The sequence below is a fragment of the Cyrtonyx montezumae genome, unplaced genomic scaffold (genome assembly GCF_038088225.1).
Source record: "Cyrtonyx montezumae isolate F1298 unplaced genomic scaffold, pur_monq_1.0 scaffold_0, whole genome shotgun sequence".
NCBI lineage: Eukaryota > Metazoa > Chordata > Aves > Galliformes > Odontophoridae > Cyrtonyx > Cyrtonyx montezumae.
Genome location: NW_027071824.1, coordinates 48,036,343 through 48,059,626, shown reverse-complemented (window position 1 = coordinate 48,059,626; position 23,284 = coordinate 48,036,343). Strand labels below are relative to the sequence as shown.

The following is a 23,284-nucleotide window of genomic DNA, read 5'->3' as shown; positions in this document are numbered from 1 at the left end:
TATGGAGGGCATAATGAGACCTTGCTCAAATTATTACATCAGCTTAAAGCTTTGGCCAAAGTGGTATCTGTAATGTATTTTCTCAGCACGGGTGTCATAAAGAGAAGACAACAATTCATTTGGTATTAGAGAATCTACAGTGCAGGGTGAGTGAGAACTTGCTTTAACCGGTAGCACTGCGGTGATCAAATTTGTTTATTTTCAATAGAAAATTATTTTACAACTGACACAGTCTGATCTCATCAGAGGAAGTGGCAGTGGCAGCAGGTGGGGACTGAAGCCCTGTGTGGTGTGCTTTCCTTACCTTCACTTCTTCACTTTCAATTGCAATTTCAAACTACTTTTCTGCCCTGCCTCAGTATGATGCACTTTGGGGGGTGTGGGGGGGCAGTGAGGAGGCGAATTGGCTTCATAGCTGTCTCCATGCTCACCAACCTTGGTGAAGCGTGGCTTACACTCCCTGAGACTGAAGCAATTTTGTGTCAAAACGCTGAGAAGAGCAGGTTGCCCCAGAGGGGGCCTTGTGGGATGGTGGTGCTGACTCCACGGCTGCAGGGCTGAGCCAACCTTCCAGTGTGGCACTCGAGGTCACTATGAAGCTCAGAATGAGTGTGGTCAGGAGAGGTCTGGGGACATCCAGTGGTAAAGGAGACAAGTGTCTATGATACTACACCAATAGAATCATAGAACCACCAAGGTTGAAAAAGACCTCCAAGATCATTCAGTCCAACCACTCACCTGCCACCACACCATGTCTCTCAGTACAACATCTAAATGTTTCTTGAACACCTCCAGAGACAGTGACTCCTCCATCTCCCTGGGCAGCCCATTTCAGTGCCTGATCACACTCTCTTGGAGAAGGAGTATTTCCTAACATCCAACCTGAATGCCCCCTGGTGCTACTGGAGGCCCTTCCCTCTATTCTTATCATTAAGTTCTACTCAGTTTTTCCCTTCAGGGGAAACTCCAGTCAGAAAATCCTCTTACCACAACTTCAGCATTACAGTTCACTCCAAACCAGAACTTGACAACAGTTTCTTTTCTCCTTCCTCCAGGCAAATGCTTTCACAGGTACACAGAGCAGTCTATTAATACACATGGGCTGCATTCTTCAGGGTAGCTGCCAAGCTGCCCATGAGAGAGCCCAGCAGCATTAGTTGAACCGATCAGGTTCCCCACAAACCACGCAACGCCACGATCTGAAGTGAGGCTTCAGCTCCACGCTGTTAGGACCTGTAATGTTGAGAGAACAATGATAAAAGCAGCAATAGCCCCCAAAGGGGGGGGTGGGGGGGGTGATTTGCTGCAAGGAAAATAAATATGCATGTGCTACATAATATTAATGTATGTTGATGTAATCAATATCATAGTTCATCATTATATGCTTTCCTTCACCACCTGGAAATTCTCCAAGTACACTGAGCCCATTCATTTATAAAACAAACGACCCACTGTCCATTAGCAACTCCCACAGAATTATTTGATTTCCATACAGCAGGTATTCTGCTGCAGTTTTTGCTGCAGCAAAGTCGTCCTTGTTCGAGATGCTGCAGTGTTACCTGCCACGTTCTTGTTTCATGTTTTATTTCTAACCAGTTTTGGACTTGTATTTTTGTTTGTGGTGTGAAGGCAAGAGAACATTTTCTGCCACTACTATTGTTAGCTGTGCTTTCATCGTGACACTCTGAAATCTAAACCTGACTTTGAACAGTTCACAAAAGGTCACCCTCAGAAATCTTATGGAAAGTTGGCACCTGTGCAGCCCTTTACATACATTTATATGGGGCACACGGTGTTTTAATTGAATTAAGAGCACGTCATCCAACATTCAGTCACAAGCTTTGAGAAAAGCAAGAGATCAGTACTATATATCATGCATTAGCTTACTGAAATGAATCTCATCTTTGAAAAGGTGAGGAAACAGATCCCCTGACCTCTATGCTTTGCGCAGTGAAGAAAGCCAGGGGCTTGAGGGAAGTTGTCAAGAGAGACCACATACTTACTTAACACTCTATGCTCCAGCTGGGCCCTAAGATTTCTTATGGGAGCAGCCTGAAAAGAAACCATTTCCAGGTATGAACACTTACTTACTCAGCATTTGGGAAGATTCCTCTTCAGATTTCTGAAGTAGCAGTTCTGCTACCAATGTCTCCGTTTTAGAACAAGAAATAACAACAGGGAAAAAAAATTCAGCAAAGAAGAGATCAATTTTGTAACAAAATTTATTTTTGCTCTGTGGATACAAATCCCAAACATCAACAAACAAATTCCAGTGAAAAAATACCAGTCATTAACAATGAAAACTTTCATTATTATTTAATAAATAGAACTTTGGCATTCAAAATTCTAGCTGTAAACCCTACTTTAAAAAAAATTACAAAATGAGGCAAGAACAACGAGCCTAAAGCTGAGCCAGCCAGTGGCTCCTTCACTTTTTACAACAAACACATTTTGATTAAGTCATGACAACTCTATTTACATATGAGGTATTCTGAGCGGTTCAAAAACTGAACCCAATTTACACGACCACCAGTCTCTGGGGACTGATCCAGTCCATATGTCAGCTGTGCTTTTAAAAGATAGCTCCGGACACTCCTCCCCACTGAACTAATGATATACTGCAATTAACACACACAAAAGAATCACATTATGCTTTGAGTTTCCTGCTCTCACTTCATATTCAAGGAAGCCGCATACGACAAGCAGGCTAACATTCTGGGCGTACACCTGGTACCTGCTGTAAGCACTTCATGTTTCTAGATATCTCGCAGAGTTCTGCCTACAAAAGCCCAACAACAAAATACTGGCAGGTAAGAGGAAAACAAGGTGCAGTCATCAGCGTTCTAACGGCTTATCTCAAGTTCAAAGGGAACTTCTACTTAACTTCGGGCAAAAAAAGGCACAAAGGTACGCAGCTGTGGAATTAATATTGCTAATGAGCTACCAGAATAAATTATCCCTTTCAGTAATAACCACTGACTGGTTTCCAGCCTACAAAAGCGGATTAATTCAGGTCTTCTCTCTCCTGACAGAACTCGTTGCATCAATGGGAAGAGCCCAATGACATCTGTGTCTCCACCTATGCAACATCAGTGAGAGGAACAAGTGCTAGGGAAGTGGGACGCAGAGCAAGGGTTCTTTCTTTCTTTCCTTGTGCTCTTACCCTGCCAGAAGGACACCTGCAACAAGAGGCAGGCAGTGAGGGCAAAGGAGGGGAAGAAACGTGTTGAAGTGAAAAGGACAAAACTTGGGCTCCTGCCATTACCTCACAGCCACCAGCAGCTCCAAATGTTGAAGTCTGAGCGGGTGGTGGCAGCAATCTCGGCAGTTTCACAGAATTATTGCACCCTGCAGCAACACAACTGGGGCTGGGAACCTAAATCACGTTTACACAGTTGAGCTGCATTACTTCTACGTAGCAAATAGACAGCATCACCTATAGCTTGTCCCAAGACTTTCCAAGTCTTTTTCAAAATACATTCTTAAATACAGTAGTTACTGTAAATACCTTCTAAAAGAACTGTACAAATTCGATCTGAAACTATACAAAAAAAATTACTGTACAAATGTGCTGACAAACAGAACGGTACAGTATCCATTCGTTAGCAGTTCTTTTTCAGCCCTTGAGATTGTCTAACAGCCACAGCAAAAAGTTGTCATGACTAAATCCAAGCAATTCCAATGTTAACATTCATTAATCAACTGTGTATTCAATATGCTGAATGAGATCACATACACTACGTTTTAATCAATTAATCAGTCATGCATATCTTAGACAAAGCTTATTCCATTTAGAGGCATCAGTGAAGTGATGCATATATAGTAACTGCTACTACTACGACAGGCCCAATTTCAAGAAACCAAAGCAAAATACAGTATCAGTGTAGATATTCAGTTGGTAGCCTGCATCTTTGGCTCAAACATCCACCAATTACAGCCCTATTTTCATCTGACTGAGGCAGGTAAACTCGACTGATAGTTATATATTTAAAACAAAACAAACAACAACAACAACAACAACCCAACAACCAAGTGCTTTAAAGTCAACATAAATATCACGGGTTCCCTAAAAAAAAAATATTAAGATTACAGCATTGCAATCAAAGTATTACAAATAAAATGGGACCTCCTTCCTGAGGGACTTTCAACTAATACCTACAGAGCATCACAGCTCCTGAAGTGCTTTACAAATATTAAATTACTGATCTCAGCTCTGCAGTACATTCAACAGGCAAGATAGTGGAGCCACACCAGTCAAGCAACAGCACAACAGGGACTTGAAAAATCTCCTGTTCCTACTTCATTCTCTGTTACATGCTCTATTTCCACAAAATGTAGAAAAATGCTCGGTAATTTTTATAGGTACAACATTCCCATCTAAGGAAATAACAGCGTGCTACTTCAGTGCTCACTTTCTCCCTAATATTACTAATTTGTTATCTGAAATCCTGTTGCTGAATTTCTGACAGCAGACAGAAGCCATAGGCTGGGGACTATTTCTTCACTGCAGGGCCACAGAACTACACCAAAGGAACTCGCTGTGGCCCTCATCCAAAAAGCCAAAGCTTTTATGGTTGAGAGACACAGGAAAATTAGTGCAAAGATCCTTGCTTTCAGTTTTGCACTAGTATAACAGTACGCTTTCAAAACTATAGAAAGAACAGCTTTCAACAGTTTAAAATAAAATGGCCTTTTCTTCCCTTCAACCTTAGAGCACAGACACCACGCAATTTCACTTGAGATTTAATCTAGATGTTTTAGTGCCCACAGGAGCTGGGCCAGTCAGATTAATCTATCTGAAAATACTGTGTAGCTACAATATACATTGTAAAACCATTTTTTCACAGATTAGTCCATGTGTAGGTTTGTGATAGAGAAAACTGTCAAATAAATTAGTCATTATAGCTAAAAAAAAAACAAACAAAAACCACTAACTTAAAAACACATTACCAATAACTGCATAACAATGAACAGAAAGCAAAACACCAAGATAAAATCAGTAAATTCAGTCTACACTGCTATAACCATTTTTTTTCTATTAAAAGAGATATAATCAGAAAACTTTTGCTATAAAATGTTACCCTAGAATTTACACAATTCTAACCTCTACACTAAGTGACTTCTGCTGTTGTCCATGATACAGGTCAGCAGCCTGACTTGCACCTCAACCACATGAAACTTTCTTTGAATACCACATATATGACTGAGGGTCATATATTTTCTTGATAATGTAATTTGAGAGTGGTTTTGCTCATTACCAACATCATTTTATAGCAGACAGCTTTCAGTACTGTTCCAGGAAATCAGAAGTGTTAATATTCTATCTGTCCCACAAGAGTGAAGCAGCACTGTCAAGTGACACTCACTGAATAAAATCTGATCTTATTTTTTTAAGGTAATCTCTTCCTATAAGAAAGATCAAGAATTACCAAACAACATGAAAGATTTTGCTGTCCTTGGATAACTGACAATTTAATACTGATAAGCAGAGACATTGTGTTTCGAGCCCTGACTCTTCCAAATGCCTGACACTCATTCTGTAGCTGCAGTAAAGAATGGTTGAGGTTGTTTACAACCTCATCAGAGGTCTGTAGGGATACAGATACAGAGAAGCTGTGCTTTAAAATGGAGATGACATAAGTAAAAAGTATTATGGTATGAACACTAAAATTCAGTCTATTCTTTTTGGTCAGCCATGTACTGCACTGCAGGTTCACGCCTCTCAGTTTCTCTGGGCTTGTCACAGACTTGATGTTACTGAAACTCCTCAAAGCATCGTGATAATGCTTAAATTTAATGGGCTTCGTGTGCATACAGGAATTGAAAGTTGATTTTATTCCACTCTTCAGCAAACCTAGACATCCATTACTACTAAAGGCAAGATATTTCCTGTAGCAAATTCTTCAGGCAACTTGAAGAGCAATTACTGTTGGTAGCGCTCTGTGACTGTTCCGATTGCAGCTCCCACAGCTAAGTGAAGATTCAGAAGCCCTTGTCTTCACCACATACAGCCAAAGGTCATTTGACTCTCCACACTGATGTCAGAATGCAGGTAATGCCACACAAACCCTTGAGGAAGGGAAGGACTGAGTGTAGTAGCAGCACGGCTGTTCCAACGCTCTGATTCCACAAACTAGTTGAAGCAACAAAATGAGCCCCGATGAAGGAAACAGAATCCAACTTAAACGTTCTTCACAGCTTGTTCTTACATTCAGTAGTTTGGAGAAAAGAAAGATCTCTTGAAGTTTGTACCACTCTGTTCAAACCACGACTCTCCCCCCTCCCCACCTGGCTCCCAAGACTACATATGCATGATCCTCACAGAGAGGCACGTGCAGTGCTATTTGCTATCTTCCAATATGGCTCCTTAACAGAAATGCAAAGACCTGTGACACAGCAGCATTTAATAAGTCACTTGCTACTAGAAGAAATGTTGTCACTGAGTGATACAATTGTCCCCCATGTCCTGAGCGTAATGGTCTGACATTATCATCCTTAATTCATCAATATCCTTTCGTAACTGACAAATGTCTGAGAGTTTCTTCGAAAGAGTCTCTGTGCTGCAATAGTTTTCATTCTCTTCAGCTGAGCAGTTCAGTGCTACAAAAAAAAACCAAAAACAAAAGCCAAGGTTAAAGCTCTGACAGCCGTGCTCTGAATACCTAAAACAGTCAGCCTCGCTTGAAATAAAGGGAAAGTCACTTTAATTAGCTCAAGAAAAAACACGCTCCAGTGTGATGAAAGGCCGACAAAACATTGTGCCATGGGAACTTAAAGCCAGCTGAGAACCCATCCCTGCTGCTTTTCTTTCTGCACCTACACTCGGTAATGACTAATAATCCTCAAAAGCAGTGAAAAAGTTGGTTAGGATAACAATTTTTGAAGTTTCTAGCCACTCAGTAAAGAGGGACAGGCAGGCTTGGGAAACAAGACCATGTAAAATTACGAGGCAGTATTACAGAGGCGTTGCACTATTCATCCTGCTGGCTGACAATGATCTCACAGACTTTGAGACTGGTTTATGTGCATTCACAGCATTTCAGAGGTTTCCAGAGTTTTCCAGTGCAGATGAATCTACGTGGTCTCTATACAACACTGCACTTTTACCTTTCTACTCTGCTGCAGCTAGAGTCCAGCAACTCGTCTATCTGAATTGTTCTAGTTAACACTCAGAAGGCAAGAGGATATGATTAAGTTCAAGTGCAAAACAGTTTATTAAGCTTGTTAAAATGAAAAACCTAACAGAAACTACACTCAAGCTCTATCAGACTGGCATAGGACGTACTTTCTATCTCCTGGTTAACAGCATGGGAAGTGGAGAAGGATATGCAATTAACATTACCAAAGCTGGAGCTGCCAGACACTCAGACACCTACTGTCCCCCCTGAAATCAGACATATACATGTTCAAAGAGCAGATGTGTATTTCCACCACTTGATCCCATGGGCTTTAAGAAACACATCATGTATTTTCATTCATCAGGACTTCCTACACCTCACCTTCCTCATTATCTTAGAGGGCAGAACACATACGACAGAAGTCTGTTAACCCTTAGGGCTGACTGTTGTGTGCATCGTGAGGGAGACACGTGGTAACAGTGTGAATATATCCGTGACTGAGTCTGTATGAACACCCAGTGACCTTCTCCTGACTTGACAAGGACTTGTGTAGCCTTAGGCAGATAGCAACCCAGGTGTGGTAAAAGCTCAGCACTTTCAGAGAGCTCCAGAAGTACACTTAGTGCACAAGTGCTCTAGTTGCATGATCAGGGGAGGACTGTCCTCTTTACCTGGCAATGTTAGAGAGTCACTTAACTAAACTGTTATTATTCTATGTGCAAAACAGTAGTACGCACTGGAATAACAGCATCACTTACATCTGATTCCCAGCAGTAAGGAAAGGTCAGGCTCCTTGCCCTGAGCTCTCTGGGTAAGAATACTGCACAGAGCTTTCAAGTCAGAAAAGCAATGGGCCATTTCCTTGAACAACTCGTCTACTACAGGCATCTTTTCAGACACTGGTTGCTGGGACTGTTCCAGCTGCCGTATCTGCTCCTTCAGAGAGGCGTTTTCTTCCGTCAGTCTTTGGTTCTTCACAAGAAATAAAGAGGAAAAAAAGGTCACGTTAGTTTGCAGCGTGTAGCATTACAGAAAGTTCCCTGTATCAATTCACAAGCAATATGAACTAAAAATAGCTACTTCCATACGTAAGAGCTATAACTCTGTGTCCCCCCAAAGAACAGCAAATAGCTTTTACACAGCTCTTAGTGGCCTTCACCCTTACAATTTTCACTTCTTGAGGTAGGGATGGTATCTGTTATATTTCTGCACAGAATCTAATACAGTGAATTACATATTAAGCTCATAAAGCCTTATACATATTAAGCTCATAAAGCCTCACAAGTTACTGCAATCATTTTATGAGGTTCTTCCAAGTTGACACGGTTACGGATCGGGTTTTTGGAGTCTATACTTACTTCAGAGAGAGTTTTATTTAACTGCTCTGTTTTTCTTTCTTTTTCTTCAAGCTCATTTGTCATCTTCAGAACTGTTTTCTCTTCCTGCAAAAGCTTCTCCTGCATAGACTATATTGAAAGAAAGCACGGGTAGCAGTTTTATATTTTCATACTGACAAAAAAATCATCAATAAATTCCCAAGCTTGTTACTACTGCTTTTGAATTACGTCTGAATTTCTACCAAGTTCCACTTCATAGTGTTCAACTGAACTCTGAGAGCAATCTGGGTACTAGCTTAGCTGAACCAAGTACCTGTGAAATCTTTAAATTATTAGCATCTGTTTTTAAACAAAAAGACCACGTATGCAAAATGTCACTCTAACGCAGGATAACTAGAGGTGTGTAGAAGTGTAAAATAATCACACAATCGTGTTTATTTTATCCAAATCATTTCACTTGAAAAAAGTAGATTAATGACAAGTAAACTTAACTTATGTCATTTCAGATTCATAGCTAAACGGTTTTTTGCCTTGGTTTTCCATGGAGACTGTGGCACAGGTTCTTATAGCATTTCACAACACAGTGTCTACCTCCTGAATTTGTTATACAGCAGAGAAGAAAGCTTTTAGTAGTTGACACAGAGTACCATCCTCTTTAAAACCCTTCACACAAGATAAATCAGAATAGGGTACTACAGTTCTACTGCGCTGAAATAACAACAATGGTAGGCAAAAAAACACATAACTTATTTGCAGTTTATAGCGTTGTTTTTTTTAACAGATGCAATAATTATGATTATCATTAATAAAACTAGAAATACAACTCTCAGATGCTGCTGCACTTAAGAACTGGAAGATTCTGGGTTTGACTTCCAGGTCAGTCATAAGCAGCAATAAACCAACAACTCCTGCAACACAGAAAGAGCTGCTTGCAACTCTCTGTACGATTTGATTTATTTTTATTTTATGAATTCAGCATGTCTGCAATTACCTTAGCTGTCAAACACATACCTTCACTCATCTGGTAAAATTCAGAAAGGGAAGATTTGAATCATCTTATCTGAATACTAATAACAATGCATAGCAGGCATGTCCAACCCACGTCTATTGGGCTGCACGTGGCCCAGCACTGCCCACACAGTGGCCCACTCCCTGACCCACAGTGGGTCACCAAGTGGCCTGGCTCAGTCCCAGACATGCACCCATCACTCAGCAACAACCAAACATTGGTGTGCTATTACCATTGTCTCAGCTGAAATCAGGACAAGGGGAGGCTGCAGTACAGAGCTAACTTTACCTCTTCCACTCATCACACACACTCAAACTGAAACCCACACGAACCATATTACATGTGATTGCTGAATGCAGTGATTACTGACAGTAATATTTCTGGCGACCTAATGTAGTCTCAAAAGAAAAAAGGAATCAAAAGAATGAAAAAATGTAGATGAAAGAAGAGTGTTCAGTGAAAAACTGAGAGATTAGCACTTCTTTGTCGAGGCAAGTAAAATGGCACTATGCTTAATTTGTAAGGAAATTGTGTCAGTTTTCAAAGACTATCTTTGAAAAAGATATATGCAGAAACATGTTGTCAAATTCCTTGAATATCAAGGAATGCTTTTTAAAGACAAAATAACAGAACTGAAAAAAAGTCTGTCACCTCAACCAATCTGTAAAAAAAAGTTACACGTCAGACTCTGTTATAAAAGCTAGTTATGTGGTAACAAATCTGACTGCAGTAAAATCAAAAGCATTTACTGATGGTAAGTTTATTACGCAGTGCATGGAAGGTGTGGCAGATATAATTTGTCCTGATAAAAAGCAGATTTTTCTAAAATCAGTTTGTCTAACCAGACTGTAGCCAGGTAAATTGGAGAAACAGGAAATTCTGTCAAAAAAAACCCCACCAAACTGTACAGTAAAGCTGCTAATTTCAAATTTAATGCTTTGGCAACAGATTAAAGTATTGATGCTATAGATACAGCTCAACTTGTCATTTTCATTAGAGGTATTGATAACGAATGTCACTGAACAAATGGCTTCTTTGGTGCCATTAGAAGACAAAAGTACAGCTCTAGATTTGTATGAAGCAGTAAAAAATATATTACAGCAATTTTCTTTCACCTTTGTCAATATATCTGATACAGCTACTGTCAGAGCTTTGATGATGGTAAAAAAAAGAGGGACTTAAGAAGTTAATAGAAGATGATGCAATTGCACCAGCAACTCTCATTTGATGAAGTATCACTGCATCTCACATCAAGAAAATTTGTGCATAAAAGCTTTAAAAACTGGTAATGTGCAAGTTATCATCAAAGCCCTGAATTCTGTAAAGTCCGAGGAATTGAATCATCACCAATTCCAGAAGTTTCTTAAAAGTATGGATGCTGATTATAAGGATGTCATTCAGTTTTATGAAGCAAGATGGAAATCAAGTCTTTATAAATGAGGAAAATTTGTGCCAGAACTTGAAGGTGAAAAATGGCTCACAGATTTAGCAATTTTGTTAGATTTGACCACTCATTTCAATGAGTTCTTCAAGGAAAAAGTCAGCTTATCTTTGCTACGTTTCAAATCCTAACAGCAACTGAAATGAAACTTAAATGACAGCAAACTCATGTTATGGTAAATAATTTTATGCATTTGGATACTCTAAACACAGTCCTATGAACAGTGAAACATATGCAGCCATGCCTTCTGTTTTGATAAAGGAATTTGAGAATATGTCTCAAGATTGATGAAAAAAACCCCATCCCTTTTATGGTTTATATTGATTGAAAATGAAGTCACAAATAAGTGTGAATTTTTAAATGGAATGTATCAAGTTGTAATCAGATATTCAACTCAAGAATTTAACCTTGTCTCCTTAGCAGACTTTTGTGAGACATATCCTTCCAGAGACAAGTATCCCTCAGTTCACAATCAAACCTTATTCACATCATAGCTTTTTGGCAGTACACACATTTGCACATTCATATTTGGATGAAGAACAGGAAGAGAAAAATTTTATGAGAAATCTCCAAGAAACACCTTGAAAACTCACTAAGAATTGCAACCACTTCCACTGAACCACACCAACACATTGGTTGCACAAAAAATAACGTCAAATATCCCACTACTTCCATGTTTTCATTGCTCTTATGTTTTAATAATATTTAAAAATAAAGTGTTTGCTTACTTAAACACATTATCTTATAATTATATATATTATATATATTAAATGAAGCCCAACACAATTCCTCTTCACTCAGTGCACCCCAAGCAAGCCAAAAAGTCAAATGCTCATAATATATACTGATTATTATATATACTCCTTTTCAGGTTTCACAATGAAGAAAGAGATCCTCTTTTGTCATTAATACTGACAGATTTGATGCTGAGCTACAACATTACATCTGAAGTGTCTTCCCCGTCCCTAGCTCAGCACGTTAATATGTAAAACCTGTTTCAATTACCAGATGCAAATCCAGTCTCATCATGCTCAAACTACAGCTGGTGCATCGGTGACAGTGCGTGCTCTGGCACAGTTTTGAATGTAACCTTCCATGGAATGGAACCAGAGACCACAGAGGGGGAGGAGATGGAACGTTTCAAGAAGCAATAGATTTTGATTTACAGAATGACACTGTCTGAGAAGAATGGTTTGTCTTAAAGTTCTGTAGTTAAAATCCTTAACATTCTTCCTCCAAAACAAAGAACTCTTTTATAGGGAATTCTATGTAATAACTTAAATAATATGTTATAGAAAGATCAAAGTCAGTCTTGAGTAAAATTCATGTTTTAATTGTTGCAATATGACAACGTACTCAAGAAGGATGTAAAAATATTAAAGAACATCTATAAGTGGGATGCAAAGACAGTGAAGGACCCAGTGGACAAGGTGTATGAGGGGCGACTGAGGTCTTTTGGCGTGTTCAGCCCAGAGCAGAGGAGCTGAGGGGAGCCCACATGGCAGCCACAGCTCCTCACGGGGAGCAGATCAGCAGTGCTAAGCCCTGCTTTCTGGTGACAGCACCAGGGCCAGAGGGAACCATGTGCAGCTGTGACAGAGCAAAGTCAGCTGGGGGTTAGGAAAGGGTTCTTCACCAGAGGGTGGTCAAGCACAGGCACAGACTCCCCAGGGAAGAGGTCACAGCCCCAAGCTGACACAATTCAAGAAGCATTTGGACAGCACTTTTAGACACTGCGTTTCAGTTTTGGGTGGTCTTGTGTGGAGTCAGGATTTGGACTTGATGGTCCTTGTGGGTCCTTCCAACTTGGGATACTCTATTCTATGACTCAATCACAGTTTGGGAATAAAGCCAAACTTAGTCTTATGTGGGAGCTATTCCTAAACGGCATGAAGGATGGAACTTTCAGGGCACTAATACTGTGGACTGTAGCACATAGGAAACCATGTCTACACATACAGGCCTGCCTACTCCACATACGTGGCTTACATAACACAGGAGAAGCCTTTTAACTGACTTGGCAGCTGTAGTAATACTGCTGACAAGGAGGTAGGGAGCAGTGAGAAGCAAGGCCTCTTGAAGAAGGGCCAGTGGGAAATGGTGTGCAGTGTTGAGAAAGTTTCTTAATAATGACATTCAGCTCAGTGCTGCACAGGTAACAAGAAACTTAGGGATACCTTCTTCAAGGACAGAAAACAATGGCGTTAAAATTTATGCATTTAATCAAGATAAAAATACATGTTTGTTCATCTAAGTAATAGGGATCACAAGGCAGAACCTAGAAATGACTACTTGTTTTTAGAACATTTTCACACGCTTGATGTACCTCCGCAGTTCACCCACACCATGCCCTTAGCAAGGAAGTGCTGAAATAGCGTGCATCCTATAGATAAGCAGTGACTAGAAAGCACAGCTTCATGCTACAAAGGAAGGGGATGAAGGAAGAGGATCATGGCTCCATGTCAAAGGAAACACTCTGGGCCACAGAGGTCAGGAAATAGCTCTGCCTGATGCTTTTCCTTTGTTGTGCTTGAAGATGAGTGTAACATGCAGTGGTTTTGAACAGTCGCCTTTATTTTATTTTTAAATCAGTCTACTAAGAAAAATGGCCATACTGAGACAGACTGAAGGATCAACTAGCTTTGCGTGTGGTAGCAGCCATGCAGAAGCTGCTTAGAGACAAGGAGAACAGTGCAACAAAGGTAATGACAGGTATCCAAACTACTTTCCCATCTTCTGCATATCTTCACATTTTCTCTTCCATAAGCAAGTTCAGGGACACCAAGCCCCAATTACGACACATGCATTAGAAGTATTATTTACATGTTTCAAGTTTATGTCAGTGACAGACATTAAAGATTCGACCATGCAGCCTTCCTTAGGGTGGGAAGGTGGTAGGAGAATGGGTTCAGAAATATTACATTTCCCAGTATATTTTGAGAACTACATCTGACACTGTACTTGCATAATTGTGCAAGCTGCTCTAAAATCACCTTTTAGGAATATTCAAAATAACATGCAGATGGTCAGAACAGCAACTACAAACATGGAAACAAGTGTTACTTCTGAGAGGCACACGTAACATCTATCACTCTATGCTATCCTTACATTAAAGCTCCATAAAAGCACATATGCTGACCCGCTTGCTAGATCCCATAGTGCTATGGCTTCCCAATTCTCATAGTTCTGAGAGTCCTCTGTAATTTATCCTTACTGTTCCCTTTTGCTTTCTGAAGTTACAACTTGGTGGCATTACTTCCAGCCCTGGCATTGTTAGGGTTTATGATGACTGACAGGATTGACAGATGTACTTTGGATAACACAGGCGTCGTGTAAGTTGACTTCTAGCTGCTTAGTACAAAAAAATGCTAATTCTGCATTATCTAAATTAATCATGTAAATAAGGATTATTTTATTTAATTAAAAAAATATACTCTCAATTGTCATTTTTGTCTTTTGGAAGATGTGCAATGTATTCAGGATGACATCTCGTCAAGATCAACCAAAATTTTAATCCCTCACAGCCAGGAGAAAAAAAAATCAACTAAGCAAAGCCATATATGGAAGAGATCAAAATCACTCCATCACAATTATGAGCAAGTAGAACCCAGTATTGCCTGATACACTGTTTGAAGCAGAATCATCTTTTTCAGCTTGAAAAACTGAAAGACATTCTCAAGCATAGCTTTACAATGTGTCAGAGGATGGGAAATAAAATAAGATTTCAACTGAAGATGAATTACATCTCCCTGCCTATACGGGATTTCTATTTCTTATAAACTAATTTTCAATGCTTCCCATGGAACAAATGTGAAAAGGATAGGGGATCAAAGATACAAAGAAACTGCTGTAGTCTGCAAGTAATTTGAGGGCTAACACTACTTTCAAATCTTATTTTCTGGCCTTATACAAAACATCTCAAAATGGGAAAGGTAAGAGGAAATCCCAGAGAACAGAACACTCCTCTGTTCACAGGCTGCTACAGCTACTCAGCATTTCCCAGTCACAGATCCCTAGTCATTTCAGAAGAAGCACACACAACAGCCATCTGTATAAGTGTCTACTGAAACTACTAAGTCTCAAGATTAAGGTGGTGGTGAGAAAAAGATGAGAAAGTTTAGGAAATATGAGAAGTTTTAGGTTGGTTAAAAATAATGTGCGCATTTCAACAAAACAATCTAAACTGAATTATGGAGAGGGACAGAGAATTTGAGAAGGCTATGGAGCTCATTTTGTGACCTTGTTTCTTGAATCAGGGAAGCACATCCGCCTGTGCCGTAATTTCCACATACGGCAGGCTGCACTGTGCAAACATGGCCATTTGATAGATGGTGTCCTCAAACCAAGGAGAGCTTTAGATGTCTGACTGTGCTTTTCAGTTAACAGATGTACTTTAGGTTGCAACTCCCTACTGCTTTTTTACAGATATATTTAATACACTGTAATTCAATTAAGCAAAAATGTTGTTGTCAACAGACATCAGATCTGCTGTTTACTTGCACAGTAGAAAAAGGAAACAATTTCATAAGGGAAGATAAAGAAAACTACCCCAGTGTGCAAAGTGAAAGTAAGAAAGCACGTCTTCCTATCAAGTGCTAAGCAGGCAGTTTTGTATCTCTTTGTTATTTGGTTTCTCTCTCCACAGTGAATTCCCTTCCATTTCAGGAGAAGGCCTTCAGCCACCATTTTGTTGTTCTCCAAAACCTAAAGCACCCTGAGCCAAAGTAGAGACACCCCCTTTACCCTCAAGGGTCAAACCTGTAATTCAATTTTTGCTGGAGAGTATGGGAATAAGAAACGTGGAGACAAATACCAAAGTGGAAGAAGATCACAGAAACTAAAATTTATTGAATTTGGCTTCAGTACTTAAAGAAAACAGATGTTTAACTTATTGCTTTTAATGCTCAGCTTCTTCTAGAACCAGTCATACTTTCTTTCTTATATCCTGTATAATGTTTCCTTTTCTCCATAACAAACACTGGTCACTAAGTACCTTTCAAGGATCAAGAACTTGATGTGCTAATCTGATTGACAGAGCTGCAACTGACTTCTAGTAACCTCTGCTGTCTTAAAAAATCCTTGACTCTATCCTGAGTGTTCAATGTTCACCAAGAGAATACTTAAGTGAGCAACATGTCAGAAACCATATGAAGAGGAATCTGCTTCAACTCTGTGAAATCATAGTTTAAAAAGGTTCTCATCTTGCTAGGGAACTTAGCAGTAAAGTCACTTTTTGTACTTTGGATTTTCATTTTGAGTCCCAATGTTGGAAGAGATGCTTCACAAAATGCCGTTCTCAGTTCACAGTCATAGTTCTGATAGGACATCTACTAGATCAGCAGTGAATAAGAATGCTATATAGCAACAGTTTACCACTTCACAAAAAGTATCTTCTAACGAGTGTTAAACCCTACAAACTACAATAACAAATAAATAATAAGCTTGCAAGTGAACACAGGCCAACTAGACTGTAAGATTAAATTCTAATATTTCTGTCTGTGTCCTATTTAGGAAGGGACAAAACACAATTTTACTAATGTCATTTTTATGAAGTAAACACAGGCAGAGTAAACAGAACATACTCTTTCTTACCTTCATGTCTAAGATCAGTCCCTCTATCTGTTTTTGTTGATTGTCTATGACCTAGAATATAAAATTGAGTCATTTAATAGGGTTGAAAATCTTCAGCTTGTGGCTTTTTTCCTTTTAATCAACTTACAGGTGTGTAGCCACAGATTTTACATTATATCTTTGAAAAAACAAATTACAAGAGAAAGTTTAACTCTCACACAACTGAAAACACATAAAATAATTCCACTGAACAGAAGCAGATACTGAAAACTGATTTAGCAAAAAATGTGAAATTCTCTGCTGACAGAACTGTTTCAAAAGTAAAAAACAAAACAACAAACAAAAAGCAAATACAGGATTCAGGGTTAAAAATAGCACACAGTTTGCAGACTAACCTCACTGGCTTTCTCATTCTTTTCTTTGAGACATTCATTCTCACTTTGAAGCTGTTTTGTGTCCAACATAGGAAGGCGAACACCATCTTCTAGGCATTTTTCTACTTTTTGTTGCAAGCTGCCATTCAACATGAAGGAAAAAATAATTGTACTGAGAAAATGCAAAAGATCTGTATGTTCTAGCAAGAAAGAAAAAAAAGGAAGTTCCATCTTCCACACAGAACTGTAAAATAGTAACTAGCAGAATTCAGCCTACTGAATGAGCGAACCAACAGTGGATGAATGATATGGAAATCTTAAACTACTGAAGTAGCTGTGGCACTGACTAGAGCCAACTTACGTAAAAAGGGTTTTTAAGGACTAAACACTGTATATCTTCTGAAAGGCACAGACCCAGCAGTACGGCATAAGGAGAAGGAAGAGAAGAGCAAGGAAACCTTGTGTTGTTCACAGCTCTTCTGTGCTGCTGACCAGCACTGGTCAGGGCAGTCTTTGAGCTTCTCCAAGTTACAGGAGCCTTAAAAATCCAACTCTGTCACAGGGGCATGTATGACCTGAAGCAGAGTCCAGAATCAGAGGCAGCACTGAGTACAGGCAGCCCACCTTCCATACTCTCTGTGTCTGGCTTGCCAGGGAGTCACAGAGCCATTTCTGCCAGCTGCTTCCATACCAAGGCATGACATTCAGGCCTTCTGCAGCTAAAAATCAAGCTCCTAGAATCAGAGAGCTTTTGCTTGCCTACCTTCAATCAGAAAGAACATGCATTTTGTTAGTACTAATCTTGCTGTCTAATTTAGAAACCAAGGGTCACTTCAGCTATTTGTAGGCTTTCAGAAAAGACAAAATGATCCCCCTCTAGATTATGAGGGCACCAAGAAAAAAGGCCTTTCACTGGTAAGATGGAAACAATGCGTCAACAATTTGGCTGGCAAGATGTCCCCACCAGCTTGCCTTTCATCATGGAAACACTTTCTGACTGCTATGGCATGCATGTTTATGCAAGGGTGGGACACTGAACTATAGTGACATCCACATAAATTACTAAAAGCCATCCTCCCTACCTTTTTTGTTTGCTTGTTTGTTATTAAACAAGCATTTAGGTATCTCTGCTGATCCAAAAAGTACCACTGTAACAGTATCTCAAAATTTCATCTGGAATCTTCTCAGGGTGACCTGTCCTACCGTAGTTGGCTTTGTTGCTTTTTTTAAATACAGTTATACAAGTTCAATGACAGTAGACAAGCAACAGCTACATTTCTCTGTAAGTATCCCTCAGTCTCAGCGAAAAGATAAGAGACGGCTACAGTTTATTTAAATCTTTGACCCTTAACTGATAAAACCTTCAGCTAATATCCAAGGGAGCTTCTGCACAGTTCGTGACAAGATTAGTTACTAAATAGGAGTGCTGACAGCTTCTACACACTGCTCCTTTGCTGAACATGTTTACTCCATCCTCTGCCTGGCAGCAGCCTGTGATGCCATTGTAGTGGAGTCCTACATCTTCAGAAAAGACAGCAAAGAATTTCTAGACAGACTTCTCTGTGGTACTCCTTGCAACTTGATACAAACCAAACTTTGGTGGATTTTCTATTGCATTACACTACGATTCATACCAACTTACAGCATAAAAAGTCATTAGTATTGTAGATTCATAGATACATTAGGTTGGAAAGGACCTACAAGATCATCTAGTCCAACCACCCTCCTATCACCATCCCTACCCACTGAACTACTAAATCAAATCCCTCAGCACCTCATCTAAACGCTTCTTGAACAGTGCTAGGGATGGTGCCTCAACCACCTCCCTAGGCAGGCCATTCCAGTGCCTGACCACTCTTTCAACGAAAATAGAAAGTTGTAATAGAGTGTAAGTGAAAAAACAAAACATTAGATCTTGACATTAGTTGGGAAAGCATATCTACTTCAGGGCACAGTTTAGGGAGCTGTTCATACCTCTGCACTGTTGTGATCAGTTCTTTTTCTTTTTTCTTCTGACACACCAGTTGCATTTCTCTCTCTCTGCACTGAGATTGAGCTTCTTCAAGTTTCTTTTCCAACTCAGTCACAGTTTCTTCAAGTTGCTTGTTCTTTTCCTCTAGAATTTGCAGCTAACACAGGTTACATTAGTCAGACACAATGCCACATTAAAAGAGCTTGCAGCAAGCCATGGCTTTGCAGTTACCTTACATATAGTCTTAGTCCCATTGCAGTTCTCTAAGCATGGCAATAACCAAAAAGCAACAGTGTCTCCTAAAACACTGAAACACCTATCTTTCTCAACAGATGGGGAAAAATGAATTAGGAAACAGTAAAAAAATCTGGCAATGGATATTACAGAGTTTGTTTGTTTATAAAAAGTAAAACCAACTTCTTTCACCCTACCTGCTTACTCTGACCTTCTATATCATCCAGCGTTGGTAGGTCAGCCAAGTATTTTTCTAAGGTTTCAATTCGTCTCTGCTTTTCTTTGTTTTGTTCTGACTTTTTCTGGCATTTCTTTTTCAGGCTATTAATATAGTGGTCTCTAGTTTTAAGCTAGAAGAAAATAAGAAAACACGTGTTAAGATTACAGTGGAAAATAAGCCTGATTTGGGACCAAAGGGTGGTCACTCTTCAGGAATTGTATTCTCAGCTTCATAAAAGCATTGATTACTGCAAAACAAACAAACAAACAAAAAAACCATTATTAATCGCAGCAGCTCAAACTTCCAGATCCACAACAGACTTCCAACCACAGCTGCTCCACCTATGTCTAGAAAGCAAATGGAAAAAAATTACAATTTAATGGCTAAAATAGACATTTATTCTTTTTTCACCAACAAGCACGTTCGTGCTAGAATTATAATAGTTACGTTGGAGTGGACCAGCAAACTTCAATTCCAATTGTCCGAATATTTCAGGGGTGACCAAAAGTCAAATCATGCTATTGAGAGCATTGCCAAAATGCCTCCTGAGCAGTCAGGCACAGAGCAACAACCACTTTGCTAGGAAGCATGTTCCAGTGCAAAAAAAAAAATGATGAGGAGATGTTTTATTCCTTCCTATTCTCCTGGCCTAGGACCGGGACTTGAAACACTGAGACCTAAAAACTTAACCCAAGAACTGCCACCAGAAACCTGACCAGTCAATTACATCAGATGACATCAAAACAGAACAGTTGCTTTCTTAAAGCATCTTGTACTATGTTTGCTTACACTGCTGGTACTTTGTGAAAAGAGAGAAAGGAAAAAAAAAAACACAAAAAAAAACTCCAAGAAGAGTATTTTCCAGTCAGAGTACAATTTACAATTTAATGGAAAACAGTATCTCTATTACTCAAACCAGTGCGTTGTAACTCAAAGACAACATACACTTGTCATGACAGTAAATGCAAAATGAACTTTTGTTTTGGTTCTAGAGACACCCACCTCTATGAGAAATGAATGTGAAAATGTCAGAGCTCAGAGATGTGGCCAACAGAAAAGTTTTAATTGACAGTATTGAGAAAGGTTTTTAAAGAAAGAGCCTTCTAAAATAGACCAGAAAACTGAAGACTGCAAATAGGCCAGAAGTCTTTACATCTTTTTTTGTTGCTGTTCTCATTATGACCTCAAAACTGAGCAAAGCTTTCAGTATACTTTAAAATCTTTCAAATTAGACAAAATGGAACTAAACCCCACACTCAGTGAGGCAAAGCTGCAACTCAGCCATCACTTTCTGCCACAACATGCCCTGTAGAAACACATACTCCCCCCATACTCCAAGCCTTAGGACACACTTAGTGACTGTCCAATTTGGAAATCCCTTTCCTTTGTTTCTCACGCATAAGGAATTCAAGTTTCATTCCAAATAACATTCCAAATACTTCAGTACCTCTGATAAAGATCACATGGTTTCTGAATCTTCTTGGAGCCCTGCAAACATACACTAGGAAATTTTCTCTCCTACGGTTCTCACAGCTACAGTTTTCACCTTACAATTCCCCCTGTCCCTCTACATCCTCAGCATCAACCCAAGTGCTCTTTCTACCTTCTCTCTCCTGAGATGAAAAAAATATGCTTCCCACCCCTCCTCTACTCACTCTTGCTCATTCTACTGAGAAGAAAGCTGTTGTTGGTTTGGTGGGTTGTTTCTTTCTTTCTTTCTTTTTTTTTAATTATTTCATCCTTCATGCATATGACTTAGTTGGGACAGGCTCTCACCACCTGGCAATTAGATACTAAAGCCATAGAAATCGAAGGGCAGATCATTACTGTCAGCTACCAGAGGTGCCTTACAGAAGTCTTCACAACTAACCACAACAGAAGGAGAAGGAGACAGCAGGGTACAGGTATCTGAGCTCAAACTTTTCCAGTCCAGCAGCGCAATTCACAGCTGAATTGCTTCAAAACTAAAGTGAGTGCTGCAACATCTACAGAAGCCAGGATGTGTGCTCATGTCTGGCAGAAAGAAAAGGAAGAAGCTAAGCACTTGTGACAAGGACACTTGTGAAGAGTGTTGTAATATCTACCTCAGCAGACTCCTTCAGATAAGAAGCAACAAGCTGCCAAGCTTGTGTTTGGACAGCCACAGCAGAGCTTTTTCAGGCTGCTGAAACTTCAGGACCTACTGAAACACTCCCAGTTACCTCAGTTCCAGGCTGAGCACACGTGGAGCCTGGAGAAAACAAACCTTCTCTTCAGGCACCAGTATTATTTTCAAAGTGGTAAAAATACACCCTTGTTTGGTATGTCAGCATGTGGAAGACAGGTACAGAGTAAAGAGCACCACAAAGCTGGGAGGAATGGCTGACATGCTGGAAGGCTGTGCTGCCATTCAGTGAGAACTGGACAGGGTGGAGAGCTGGGCAGAAAGGAACCAGATGAGGTTTAAGAAAAACAAGTGTAAGGTCTTGCATGCAGGGAGGAATAACCACATGCACCTGTACAGGTTGGGGGATGACCTCATGGAGAGTAGCTCTGAGAAGAGGGACATGGTGTCCTGGTGGATGACAGGTTGGCCACGAGCCAGCAGTGTGCCTTGATGGCCAATAGATCCTGGGGTGCATTAAAAAGAAGCATGGCCAGCAGGACAAGGGAGGCAATCCTCTCCCTCTACTCTGCCCTTGTCAGGCCTCACCTGGAGTACTGTGCCCAGTTCTGGGCTCCTCAGTACAATAAAGACAGGGATCCTTGGAAAGAGTTCAGCAGAGGGCCATAAAGATGATAAAGGGCGTGGGACACCTCCTTTATGAGGAGAGGCTGAAAGACCTGGGGCTGTTCAGCCTTGAGAAAAGAAGACTCAGAAAGGATCTGATCCACATCTATAAATATCTAAGGAGTGGGAGGCAAAGGGATGAGGCTGGACTCTTCTCAGCAGTGTGTGGTGATAGGATGAGGGGAAATGGCCACAAACTGAAGCATAGGAAGTTCTGCACAAATGTGCATGGGAACTTCTTCCCAGTGCAGTGACGGAGCAGTGGCACAGCTGCACAGAGAGGTGGTGGAGTCTCCTTCTCTGGAGACGTTCCAGACCCACCTGGACGCCTACCTGTGCAACCTGGGCTAGGGAGCTGCTGCGGCAGGGGGTTGGACTCCATGATCCCTTCCAACCCCTACAATTCTGAGATTCTGTGTGATTCTTCTCTCTGCCAGCTCTGTTGTTTCTCAAAAGGAAAGCTATATTAGAAGGGACACAGCACTTCAGACCAAGAAGTCTTTTAGCTCAATGCGTCTCATTTCCAACAGTGCACACATGTACATGTTTACAGAAGGGAAAGAACATGATAAACGTAATTTTTTCCAGTCTCCAGATGCTTTTGTCCAATTTTCTCCCAAGGTAGCTATGATTTCATATTCTTCTTTAGGATATTTGCCTTGCTGCCCTTCTCTGAACTTTCTCCATTTCCACTACATCCTGTTTTTGTGAGGAGGGAGACTCTTAGGCCTTCCATCACTGCCGACTGATGAACAAGGAAATGGGAGAGTTCTTATGTTTTCTTTCCTCTACTTGCACCGGAACAGTCACAGCTTGTCTCTTACTGTCAAAAACATGTCATCTGAACACTGTATTTAAATGCTGTAGGTTTAAAATGTCGATATAAGAAAAAAAACTTGCAACAGTATGTAACTAGATAACACCAGCAACCTTAATCCAACTTTCATTCTCTTTTATACATGCTCTTAGAAAGCTCATATAATAGCCCTCCAGCATTTTCCCAGTACCTGGCCAAATCTGGCTTAGGGTTAACAGGCTCTTCAAAAACACAAGCATTCACTCAAATATAACCCCAAGAACAGCTACTAACCACAATCATTTTGATCAGTACAGAAATTCTAGGTTTTGCCCCTTAGTATCTGGTACCACGCAGCAGGGACATCAAGGTCTTTGGGGTGTTCTCCCTGTAGGCACAGCTGAGGAACTGCAGAAAGGACTGTTGCCAGGCAACAAAACAT

The 23,284-nt window shown here is 40.2% G+C and overlaps 1 protein-coding gene across 2 annotated transcripts in view; it reads right to left on the bottom strand.

Moving 5' to 3' along the window:
- Positions 1–5,899: 5,899 nt before the first annotated feature.
- Positions 5,900–23,284, bottom strand: part of CEP85L (centrosomal protein 85 like) — a 105,942-nt gene continuing 88,557 nt past the window's right edge. For both annotated transcript variants that reach the window (XM_065734640.1, XM_065734648.1), the window contains exons 7-13: positions 19,254–19,406; positions 18,825–18,979; positions 16,872–16,989; positions 16,498–16,548; positions 8,477–8,584; positions 7,877–8,090; positions 5,900–6,600 (exon numbers count right to left, since the gene is read on the bottom strand). In XM_065734640.1, coding sequence (XP_065590712.1) covers positions 6,437–6,600; positions 7,877–8,090; positions 8,477–8,584; positions 16,498–16,548; positions 16,872–16,989; positions 18,825–18,979; positions 19,254–19,406 — 963 coding nt within the window. In that variant the 3' untranslated portion in view covers positions 5,900–6,436. The remainder of the gene's footprint in view (positions 6,601–7,876; positions 8,091–8,476; positions 8,585–16,497; positions 16,549–16,871; positions 16,990–18,824; positions 18,980–19,253; positions 19,407–23,284) is intronic.